Source organism: Buceros rhinoceros, unplaced genomic scaffold, assembly GCF_000710305.1.
Source record: "Buceros rhinoceros silvestris isolate BGI_N320 unplaced genomic scaffold, ASM71030v1 scaffold10347, whole genome shotgun sequence".
Classification (NCBI taxonomy): domain Eukaryota; kingdom Metazoa; phylum Chordata; class Aves; order Bucerotiformes; family Bucerotidae; genus Buceros; species Buceros rhinoceros.
The window spans coordinates 26880-37547 of NW_010423942.1; the positions used below are offsets into that span (position 1 = coordinate 26880).

General features: G+C 55.9%; 1 protein-coding gene across 1 annotated transcript in view; it reads left to right on the top strand.

The window, feature by feature from the left end:
* Positions 1-7689, top strand: part of LOC104497365 (nuclear receptor corepressor 2-like) — a gene marked incomplete at both ends in the record, with an annotated part of 33710 nt that extends 26021 nt beyond the window's left edge. Inside the window, 3 exons of the mRNA XM_010140605.1 lie at positions 1552-1730; positions 5341-5395; positions 7591-7689. Coding sequence (XP_010138907.1) covers positions 1552-1730; positions 5341-5395; positions 7591-7689 — 333 coding nt within the window. The remainder of the gene's footprint in view (positions 1-1551; positions 1731-5340; positions 5396-7590) is intronic.
* Between the last annotated feature and the right edge of the window lie 2979 nt (positions 7690-10668).

The following is a 10668-nucleotide window of genomic DNA, read 5'->3' on the forward strand; positions in this document are numbered from 1 at the left end:
CGGTGTGCTGGGGAGGATGCCGGGCGGGCTGCCCGCCGGCGGGGCGTATCCACAGCGCTCAGCACCCCAAGACCCTGCCAGGCGAAGGGAGAGGCCCTGTGCTCCCAGCTGCAGGCGGTGCTGCTGCCAGCTGCCTCCCTGCCTGCCACGGCTCTGCCCAGGGGCTTTCTCCTTTTAGCTGGGGTGGTCCGTGGTTGTCGGGATCTGTGCTGTGCCTGAGAGCTGTCCCTGACCTCCCACGATGAGATGACACCCCCAGGGTAACCCCAAGACCCTGCCAGGCGAAGGGAGAGGCCCTGTGCTCCCAGCTGCAGGCGGTGCTGCTGCCAGCTGCCTCCCTGCCTGCCACGGCTCTGCCCAGGGGCTTTCTCCTTTTAGCTGGGGTGGTCCGTGGTTGTCGGGATCTGTGCTGTGCCTGAGAGCTGTCCCTGACCTCCCACGATGAGATGACACCCCCAGGGTATCGAAGCAGCCGGCTGCTAAATGGGAGATGTCCTAGTGAGGATGAGGAATGTGATGAAATGAGTGGAAACATCTGTGTCTGTGCAGAGAGCTGTGTTTTAGGAAGAGGAGGTTGGGTCTGCCCGGTCGCTGTGGGAAGCAGAACGGTGCTGGGCAGGCCTGGGTTGGCAGCTTGCTGCAAGGGTCGGACATCACTGTTATCCAAGGAACTGCTGGCTGATTGTAAATTAAAATAGCAGCGCTTGAGACCTGGCCTTCCTGGGTCAAGGGATCGGTCTGACCAGTGCCATACCAAGTGACAGGGAGGACTCGGAGAGACAGCACTGCTAGCAAAGGAAAGAGGGTGGCCAGAGCATCCCTCCATCCCCGCAGGGTGAACCTGTGTGGGAGGACCACCAGCAGCTCCTCTGAAGGGACAGTCCCGGTGTTCAGGCAGAGGCTGCACATGTGAGATCTTGCGTTGGCCACTCTCTTGCAAATACTTAAGGAAACCAGTGTGCCCAGTCTGTCCTGTCCTGACATGAGCCAGGGCTCTGGGTGAACTTTGTGCTTGAATAGGATGAGTAAAGGCATCAGATTATGTCCCAGGGTGTTGCAGTAAGAGGAAAGAAAGGAAAAACAGCTGCGTTACGGTGACATTTGAAGCTCCTGGGACAGTACCCAGTTTTCCCGTGGAAGGGGAACACGACGTCTCCCTCTGCCCACTCTTTCAGAAAGCTTTGCAGCGCTGACCTGGGGGCTGAACCTCCACACGGCCGCGGGTTTGATGGCTGGGCAGGGGTTTGTGCTCCCTGTGCCACCACTGCTGTGACTTGTCTCTTGTGATCAGGAGCTGTTTTGCTTAAGTCAGACGTTTCCGCACAGTACCTTAAAGCCTTTTATTTCAAAATGAAAGATTAATTGTTTCCTGGCTGACAGCGATAGCCTCTTTCAGCGTTTAATTTACAATTACTCTAGCAATAAAGCTGTCTAGCGCTTGCTTTTGAATTCTCCTGTTCCTCCGCCTGTCCTTTCCTCTCAAACATCTGTCTGCTGCAGTCCTTGCAGGCCCGTGGTGCTGACCAACTGTTCTCTCTGCTTTCCCCAAAGAACCTGGAGAAGCAGATGCGCCAGCTCGCCGTCATCCCGCCCATGCTCTACGATGCTGACCAGCAGCGCATTAAATTCATCAACATGAACGGCCTCATGGACGACCCCATGAAGGTGTACAAGGACCGGCAGGTGATGAACATGTGGAGTGAGCAGGAGAAGGAGACCTTCCGGGAAAAGTGAGTGCAGCCGGCACCCCGCTCTCCGTGTAGCCCTTGGGAAGCGCGAGGCAGGGCCCGTGCAGTGCTTTGGCAGGGGCCCTGGCACACTAAAGCATGAATTTCAAAGGCTCGTCTTCCCCTCCCAGACACAGCCGCAGTTGCTGCGTGGCCTTCAGCCGGGGCACGGGGTGAGGCACCTGCGCTGAACCCTCGGGCCCTTTTACATGGTTGGTGCGTTGGTGCCCCTGTGCTTTCGCTCTGCCTGCTCCCGGGCAGAGGTGCAGGAAGCTGCTGCTCAGGACAGGTTGAGAACTGGAAGTTGTTCTGCTTCTACATCCCCTGTTGTATCAGCCAGTGTAAGGATAAAGCCAGTGAGGCTCAGTGCTCCAGACACCGTTAGGTTGTTGGATTTATGCGCCTGTCCTTGGGGCACTGTGTGTCCAGAGGGATTCTCGGGGCTGTCAACATCCAACCTGCCTGTGCCGAACCCCTCAGCTCAGCGCCCAGCTGCTGCCCATCCCTCAGTGCTCCATCCTGCTCTCTGCAGCATTTGCCAGCAGCTGCTGTTTCCATGGATGCATTCCCCCATCAGACACGTGCAAGCAGTGCTTGAGAACAGCTTCTCTTTAACACCTGAGATCACCTGGGGGGTTGCGATCCCTTCCCTGCCTGCCACTGTGCTGTCAGCCAAGCTGTGGGTCCCAGCTCAGTCTTGCATCTGGACTCCTCTGCATCTCGTAGCGTAGCAGGTACCCACGTATGTTTGCATGGAGGACCGGAGCATCCTTGGTGCCCACAGTGTGGTGTGTGTGTCTGTAAAAACAGAGCTGGAGTGTGGCTTCCAGCAGGATGAGCTCTGCCGGGGCTCGCTGCTCTTGAGGGGCATGGAGGTACGTGGGTGCGCTGGTGCCACCTTGTCCCTTGCAGCAGCGCTGCATTAGTCGGGCCTCCAGACTATGGTGGGACGGCTCCGTGGATTACCAGCAGGCCCATGGCCAGCCGTGCTGGAAGCCTCTCCATGGCTGGAATCCCTCCTGTCCCTGCTTGTGACGACTCCTGTTTGCAGCTGAAATAACTAATTGCCAAGATGGACCGAAAAAGAACAAAACAAGCAAACCGGCTCCAAGCCTTTGGTAGAGGAGAATCCTCATTGCTAATTAGCTGTGAAATGTGACACTCCAAACAGCAAGGCTTGCCCGCAAATGACGCAAAGGCTAATTACTTGGTCTTTAATGGCGGGGCCGTGCCTGGCTAATGGGTCTGGAAGAATCCACACCCCGCTCTTGCATCCTGCTGTGCACCGTGGTTTGTGTGTCATCACCGTGGGTGATGCAGAGCTGGAGGCATAAATACAGCTGGATTTCAGGGCTCTCACGAAGCTCATTTTGAGATTGGTACTTAGGAGCTATAAGGAGGGCCGAGGGAGTCCTGCCCTGCCTCTCGGCCTGAGCCTGGTGTTCAGGTAGATGAGCTGCCTGGTGTGCTGCAGCTTCTGTCCCCGGTATTTAAGGTGAACCAGAGTTGTCATCTGTCATCATGACCCAGAGACGGCTGCTTCTTGATGCTGTGAAGACCTCGTGCAACCTTTTGCTCAGCCCCAATCCGCCACCAGGGCTCTTGGGGGGAACAGCCAGGCTCTGCCAGGCTGACCAGCTCCAGGTCTGAAGTCACTTTAGCCATTAAAACTTAACGGGGAGGAAAAGTCTGATTTGATTTGCTTCTGGACAGAGTTTCAGGTCTCTTTGTTGAGAGCCCCTCACTAGCCTGCTCCCAGGGGACAGTGGTTTGCCAATGAAGGAGCAGAGGTGGCTGTGGTGCCTCTTGATCCCACTCAGGCATCGAGGCTCTGTCGTGCTGGCTGCAGTGAGAACACAGCATCCGTCCCTCGTCGCGGGACACAGCCTGGCCCCTGCAAAACACTGGCATTATTGTCTGCCTTGCCCCCAACACTGCATTAGCATCATTGATAACGTGGCCTTGAAAACCCTGTCCCTTGGTCAGCCTCTGGCTTGTGCGGCGCACCGAGTGACGAGCCAGCTCTGGAGCCGATCCCAGTCTGTCCAAGCAGCCCAGCTGCTTTTCTGGGTTTGTTTTTTTTTTTTTGTCCTAGCATTTCTGGTTTCTTTTTTCATATTTATTTAGTCACGTGTCTTGGGGGTTCTCCCTTACTCTCTGTGTTATATCTGGGTGGGGTAAGTTTTGCCCTTCTAAACACTTCATGGCAGAACAGCTCATGGAGACTTGGGTCCCCAGTAAGCACCCGAGCATCATCCTCCCATCACTGTCCACCCTCCCGTATCCCCCCATCCCACACTGACACCCACGAAAGCCTTGTGCTTGCAGCAGGGAAGATGAGGTCCCCCTGTGCTGGTGATGGGGCTCTTGGGTGCAGTGCTGCCCAAACCAGATGCACCAAGAAGGATGTCAGCACGTGGGTGACAGCACCCGCGGCTGGAGTTTGTCAGGCCCTCACTGAGCTCAGCTCGGTGCCCTGACCCCGAGTGTTGGCAGCAGGGCTGAGCAGCCTAGATGGGAGGTGAGAGCTCCAGCCAGCAGCCTCCGGGGAATCACCAGCAGGCCTGGAGGCACTGAGCTGCTCACCATGTTGTGCCTGCGTTGCACCCACACTGCAGCTCACCCACCTCTTGCCTCCAACCGCTTGCCCAGGGCACAGAGCTGTCAGCTCCTGGGAGCTGGTAGAGCCGCGTGTGCCAAGCAGGGCTGATCCTGGCCACTTGGCTCCCCAGTGCAAAGCCTGTGCTGGTGGTGGCCTCTCAGCTGGGGCCAGTGCTGTGCTCCAGCCCCAGCACGAGAGCCAGGCTCCCCACGTGTTGGTGAAGCACTGGTTAACTGTCCTCCTGCCAGCGGAATCACCTTGTGCCAAGGACTTGTTGGCCTTTGGTGCTTCCTTACCAGCTAGGCGAAGGGATTTGTTGGAGAAGGTGGCTTTGCACCCAGGGACAGCTTTCCCCACAGCGGGTGATGCACCCTTCTGGGCTGCTGGAGCCGCGGGTGAATTGCTGACAGCTCCTCTGATTGCTGGGCAGGCAGCAATGTTCCTCCAAGCCGCTGTGCCGCTGGGCATCTCTTGAGCAACTCGGCAACGTGGCAGCAATATGTTTCCTCCCGAGGTTTGGGTTTCCCTTCCTGTCCTTTGCAGCCACCCAACAGCTCAGCCAGGCTCAGGGTCTTGCTGGGTGGTAGGGACACACTGGCTACGCTCCAAGGCAATGGTGCTTGGCCATTGACGGCGATTCCTCACCCTTTCCTTGCCAAATACTGAGGTGTCAACTGCCCTTCGTGGCCATCCTGCCATTGGTGTGGGCCTGGCTGGCTGTGAGATGGAGCAGGGCAGTGGGCAGCTGTCAGGCACTGCCAGCCCCCCTGCCCTCTTCTGCCCTGCAATGAACATCTGCACATCGAAGCTCCCTACCAGCCTGGCTCCACTGGGCTAAATTTGAAGTTCCTGCCTTTCTGGGAAGCTGAGCAGCAGACAAATATTTTCTCAAACCCCTAAGTCCCTCGGGGAGTTGGCCTCAGTGCTCTGCGCGTGTAGGGCACGGCAGCCCAGCTGCGAGGAGCGTCTGAGCCGGCACCCACGCTAACACCCTCCCTCTCACTCCCACAGGTTTATGCAGCATCCGAAGAACTTTGGCCTGATCGCATCCTTTCTGGACAGGAAGGTAAGCCTCCCTGCCTGGCTTTAACCTGCTCACGCTGTCTCTTCTCCATCACACGACTCTCTTGGGTGCTGGAGTAGCCGGCGGGTGCTGGGCACCCGTAGGAGGTGGTGGCTCAGCGCCCCAGGCATGGTCCAGGCGCCTCCTGGCTCCCTGCAGAGACAAGGGACTGACTCAGCTGCAGAGAGACAGGGAGCTCAGCACTGCGAGATGTGTGAACGCTTCCAGCCTGGCGCGAAGGCGTTGCAGCCCGCCCCGGGATCTGCCCGGAGGAGCTGCTTCCCAGCATCTCCTGGAGGCATCTTGCACCAGCCAGGCTGTCGCACAGGGGGTGTGGGCACCCGCCTGCCCAGCACAAAGTGGAGGGGTCCCCTCTTTGCTCGGGGAGGGGGTGTTGAGTCTCAGTTCATCCAGCAGTTGGGGTTGGTGTCTTGTATGCACACCCACCTCCCCGCAGTGTTCAGGAATGGTTGGCTAGCAGGAGGGCCTGACCTATCCCAAGCCTCTGTGTTCTGCTTCTTGAACTTTTCCTTTTTGCTGTTAATTGGGTTGATGGAATAAAGGCTTGAAAAAGGAGCTCTGCAGGACAAGCGAGTCTCTGGTCCTGCTCTGAGCAAGCCAGGTGCCATCTGTGGACAGGTCACATGGGCAGATCCCAGACAGACCTGGCCTGGAGGGACAGCGATCGATCAGGTGCTCTCCTGAGCAAGAAACACTGGAGAGCTGCTTCTTCCCTGGTCGTGTAGCTGGTTGCATCCTCTGCCCATGTCACGCGGTGTTTTGTCCATGCAGCGCCCACTCGCTCTGGGGAAACCCCTCTGCTTTCGGGGCAGGGGGCGAGGAGGGGGGTGACCAGAGGATGTCCCTTCCAGCCGAGGTTATTCTCTGATTCTGCATGACTCTGGCTGATGAAATAATTTATAAGACCTCGACTTTCTGTCCAAAGCAGCAAGCAAAGGCCAGCAGCAGCCCCATGCTGCTGTGGTTGCTGTAAGATACCAGGCTCTGTTCAGCCTTTCCCACTTGTTAAAGCCGAAAGCGGTGGGACTTGGATGATGCTCACAATCCAGCCTGTGTTCCAAGCTGTAAAATGTCTTCTAATTTTATTTGTACTCGTTTGTAAATCAGGCTGTAATTATGGTACAGAACACATCTATTATCCTGTTGGAGAGAGATGCGAAGTATGGCTCAATGTAATGAATTAATAGATTTTTAAATTGCATTATAAAAAAATAGTGATCTTAGCCCTTGGAACAGATGACTGTAAGTTCTTGTGTTCGCGTGTGTGTGTATAACCAGGGCTAGATTAGAAAGAGATCCAATTAACACTTTAAAAGTTGCAATCTGTTTTTGCAAATGGTTCCACTCGTTGCACGGGGATAGGGTGAACGCAGCCCCCGGGCACCCCCGGGAGCACGCAGCAGCACCCAGCTCCTGGGCGCTTGCAGGCATGACAGCTCTGTGGGATTATTTCTGTTCATGCAGCCGCTCATCCTGTTTGTGACAGTGTAGCCCAAGACCAGTGTTCAGGAGCCCACCCAGTTCAACAAAGGACATTTCCCAGCGCGGCATGGTCCGTGCTGTTCAAGAGCAGGATACGTCCCAGCCGCGGCTCATTGTTTTCGGGACGTGTTCAATCCGGGGCGGTGCTCGTGGAGCCGGCTGCTAGAGTTGGGGTTGGGATGGTGGCTCCTGAGCGCCGAGATCTCAGCCAGTCCACCAGAACACTGTGCGTGCTTGAGCCAGCGAGCTTAGCGGCTGGAACTAACACTAGCTGACAGTCGTGTGGCAGGTTGTGCCTGGCAGGACTGCAACAGAGGGTGACAGGCGGCTCTCGTTCTTCTGCCTTTGGTTGCTACAGTCATCTGGGGTCAGCCCTTCCCCCGCCATGCTTCCAGCGTGGGGTGCTCCCTGCTCCGCACCCCCTTCGCCGTCTCGGCCTGCCTGCAGGATGGCCCTGGCCTGTCGCTTGGAAGAGCTGAGCCTCTTCACTAGGACAACGTGTGCTGTCCCCCTCTTCCAGCTCCGCTGACGGGCTTTGGGAGGGAGGTGCGGAGAAGCCCGTCTGGGCTGCAGGTCTTCAGAAGCAGCAGGAGACCTGGCGATGGCAGGGCCTGAGCGCTGCTCCTGGAAGTCTGCGCCCCGACGGTGCGAGGGGATGGGACCTTCTGCTCCCTGACTTTCCCCTGTCGTTGCAGACGGTGGCAGACTGCGTCCTCTATTACTACCTGACCAAGAAGAATGAGAATTACAAAAACCTTGTGAGAAGGAATTACCGGCGCCGCGGGAAGAGCCAGGTAAGAGCTGGCGGAGCGCGCGGGAACGTCGTCCCTCGGGCTGAGCAAGGAGCTGCAGTGCTTTGCACGTGCAGTTTCTCAGCAGCACTTTCTCTGGGCACCCCAAATGCTGCTTTTCTCCCCTCCCCAGATGGGCATCTTGCTTGCAGACTGCGATGGGCTGTGGTTTTGCTCGGCGTAGCTTTTCAGAACATGCTGTTTTCTGGCAGTTGATGTTTGTCCGACCCCATGCCAAGGTCACAGTAGCTTTAAAAAAGCAAACAACAAACACAAGATGCTTGAAAAATGGGATGGAGTGAATGCAGAAAACCTGGCCAGGGGTTAGGAGTGGCGCGGGGTTGCCCGGGCAGCTCTGTGCAAGAACTGAGCAGGGCCTGTTTCTCCCTGCCCTCTGGAGACAGCAGCCGGTGTGCCAGGGGTAGGACTGGGAGCTGGGTGGGGATGCTCCTGCCTCGCAGAGCCTGCCCAAAGCTCTTCCTACGGGCAAAGGTATGGAAAAAGAATGGCTTGAGTGGGAGTGCTTTCTGGTGACCACCTGAGCAGGGGCGTACAACTCTGTCTGAAGCACTGGAGGGTGTCTGAGATCCCCATGGAGGATGGCAGATTTGGCGCTGAAGCTAGAGGAGACCCTTAACCGTTTGGTTAAGGGCCGGGCAGGTACCTAGGGCACCATGAGGTGCCTGGGGGTAGGTGACTGAATCAACCCTTGCTGTTACCTTGGCCAAGATACAAATCTAGACGTGACCATGCCAGTGGGGCTCCTGATACCACAATACCCAGCTACCCAGATAAGTGCTGACCTTCTGGGCAGTCCTTTGTCCCCATGAATGCTTTCAGCCAGGGGAAGGTCCAGCTGGTGGATCTCCAGGTCCACGAAGTGAACCATTCTACATGTCATGAGGGAGAGAGGTGACCTCAAAGGGAGTATCTCTCCAGATAACGTGGGGATAGGGATGGAAGACTGGTCTGGCCCATGCCACCACTGACATCAGCAGCTCCTCACGCTGCATGGCTGTAAAAAGCAGCACTTGGGTCTAGATCCCGATTGGGAGGCAGATAGGTAGCCTCGCTCCAATTTGATTTCTGCAGCATTAAGACATTAGAATAGCTAGCACATGACGAATGTCATGGACGGGACCCAATTTTCCCTTTTTTTTTTTTAGAGACATTAGAAATGGATAAAGCCCTGTTAGATTATCCAGTCCCTCTCCCAGCAAACACGGGGTGGTTCCCTCCAGTACATTTTTATAGTGTTTACCATGGTCTGTTTTGTTAGATCACAGCAACTAGAACATGAGGCCACATTTGTTTCTTGTTAGTGGCGGAGACGTTTAGCATAGCTCATTCTGGTTTCAAAGTTAAGCTGAGCGAGGAACAAGTGTGGAGGGAGAGAGGCAATCTGACGCGCTGCTCTGCATCTGCCGACCTACTCCCGCGGCCGCGGACCTGCCCGTCCTGCACCCAGCAGGTACTATTTGTATTTTGGTGTTTAAAAGTACCCAAAGCATTGCGAGCTGCAGGATTCTCCACGATGCTCACCCTCGCTGATGAGTCTGGTCCAGTGTGCTGCTGTTGCGAGTCTCGTTCAGTGCCAGCCTTTGGAAATAGGGACTTGCTGTATCGACCATAATAAAGTAGGGGACAGCAATATCTGTAAATCATTCAGAGGCAAAGTTTGCTGGGCTCCGAGGGGAGCAGACTGCACCTCCGCTGCAGCAGAGCCCGACCAGAATGTTACTGATTTTTGGAAGAAGGGTCAGATCCGCGATTCTGGAAGGAAAGTGAAGCAGTGAATGTTTCTTGTGACTGTTGGATGCTCAGGTGGATGGTGGGATGTTCAGACAAGCTTTAAGAGCCAAGAGCTCTTAAGAAGAAGTAGCAGTAGGAGAGAGGTGCGGAGCAGCACTCCCCAAAGATCTTGGAGGGTCTTGAGGTGCTGCAGTACTGCTGGTATTTCCCCACGTCTCTTGCATCCGTTTCTTGAGAAGCTGCATGGGGAGGAGTGCTGGAAGAGCCTGTGTGCAGGCTGGGGAAGGACGTGCTGCTGTGGAGGGGAGACAGCAGGGGCTGGCAGGGCACCACAGGTGGGTCCGTGCCACGGAGGGAGGCTGTGAGGGGAGAGAGTCCTTTTAGGGTGAATTTTCAGGTAACGAAGGGAAAATGTTTTGTAAAAATCCTGCTAGGAGCTGGTGGGAGTGGTGAAACATCTCCTTTGCACCCCGGAACCCTGCTTTGGGGAGCCAGTGCCTCCTTTAAGGGCGATGCTGCTGAGACCTGCTTTCCCAGGCCAGGCTGGGTCAGCGTATGGCTGCACGGACCAGCATGGGAGAGGTTAAATACTGGCAGATCTGGAGGGATGCTCCTGGTGGGATTTTTGCTTAGTGAGTCTCTTCAGAAGTGAGCCAGCGTGGGGACAGGCAGGGTACAGGGAGGAGCTGGGGCTGCGAACTCTTCCTGCGGCACTGGGAGATGTGGCACCACATTCCCAGCACTGCCCGTGCTCCGAGCACGGATGTTCCTGCTGGTGAGGGTTCAAGCGGTTAAATGCTAAAAGTGAGATTTAATTGATTTAGAGGAGGGGAGGAGAGGTTGGCTTTTATGTGGGATGAGAGGAGCGGATGAAGTCTGATACAAATAGCATTTCAAGTGGCCCTATGCTGTTTTCTTGCTCCTTTTCTCACGGAGAGGTTGGTGGTCTTATTTGCTCTCGGAGGCTGCGGGGAGCTTGAGAGAGAAGTGGAGATAATTACACGTAGAAATAAAGCTACCCTGGTGTCAAGATTATCATTGTGGCCTACTTATTAAAAGTCCATTAAAAACCTAAGAATCCCACTGCTCCCTGGCTGATGGTCCCCTGGCAAAGGATATTCCTCACAAAGCTGCTACTTATTGCTAAAAATCTCCTGCCAAGAGCGGGGACTTCACACGATTCTGCTTCCAGTTTGTCAGAGAACCGAGCAGCCGCCCGCTCCGAGGCAG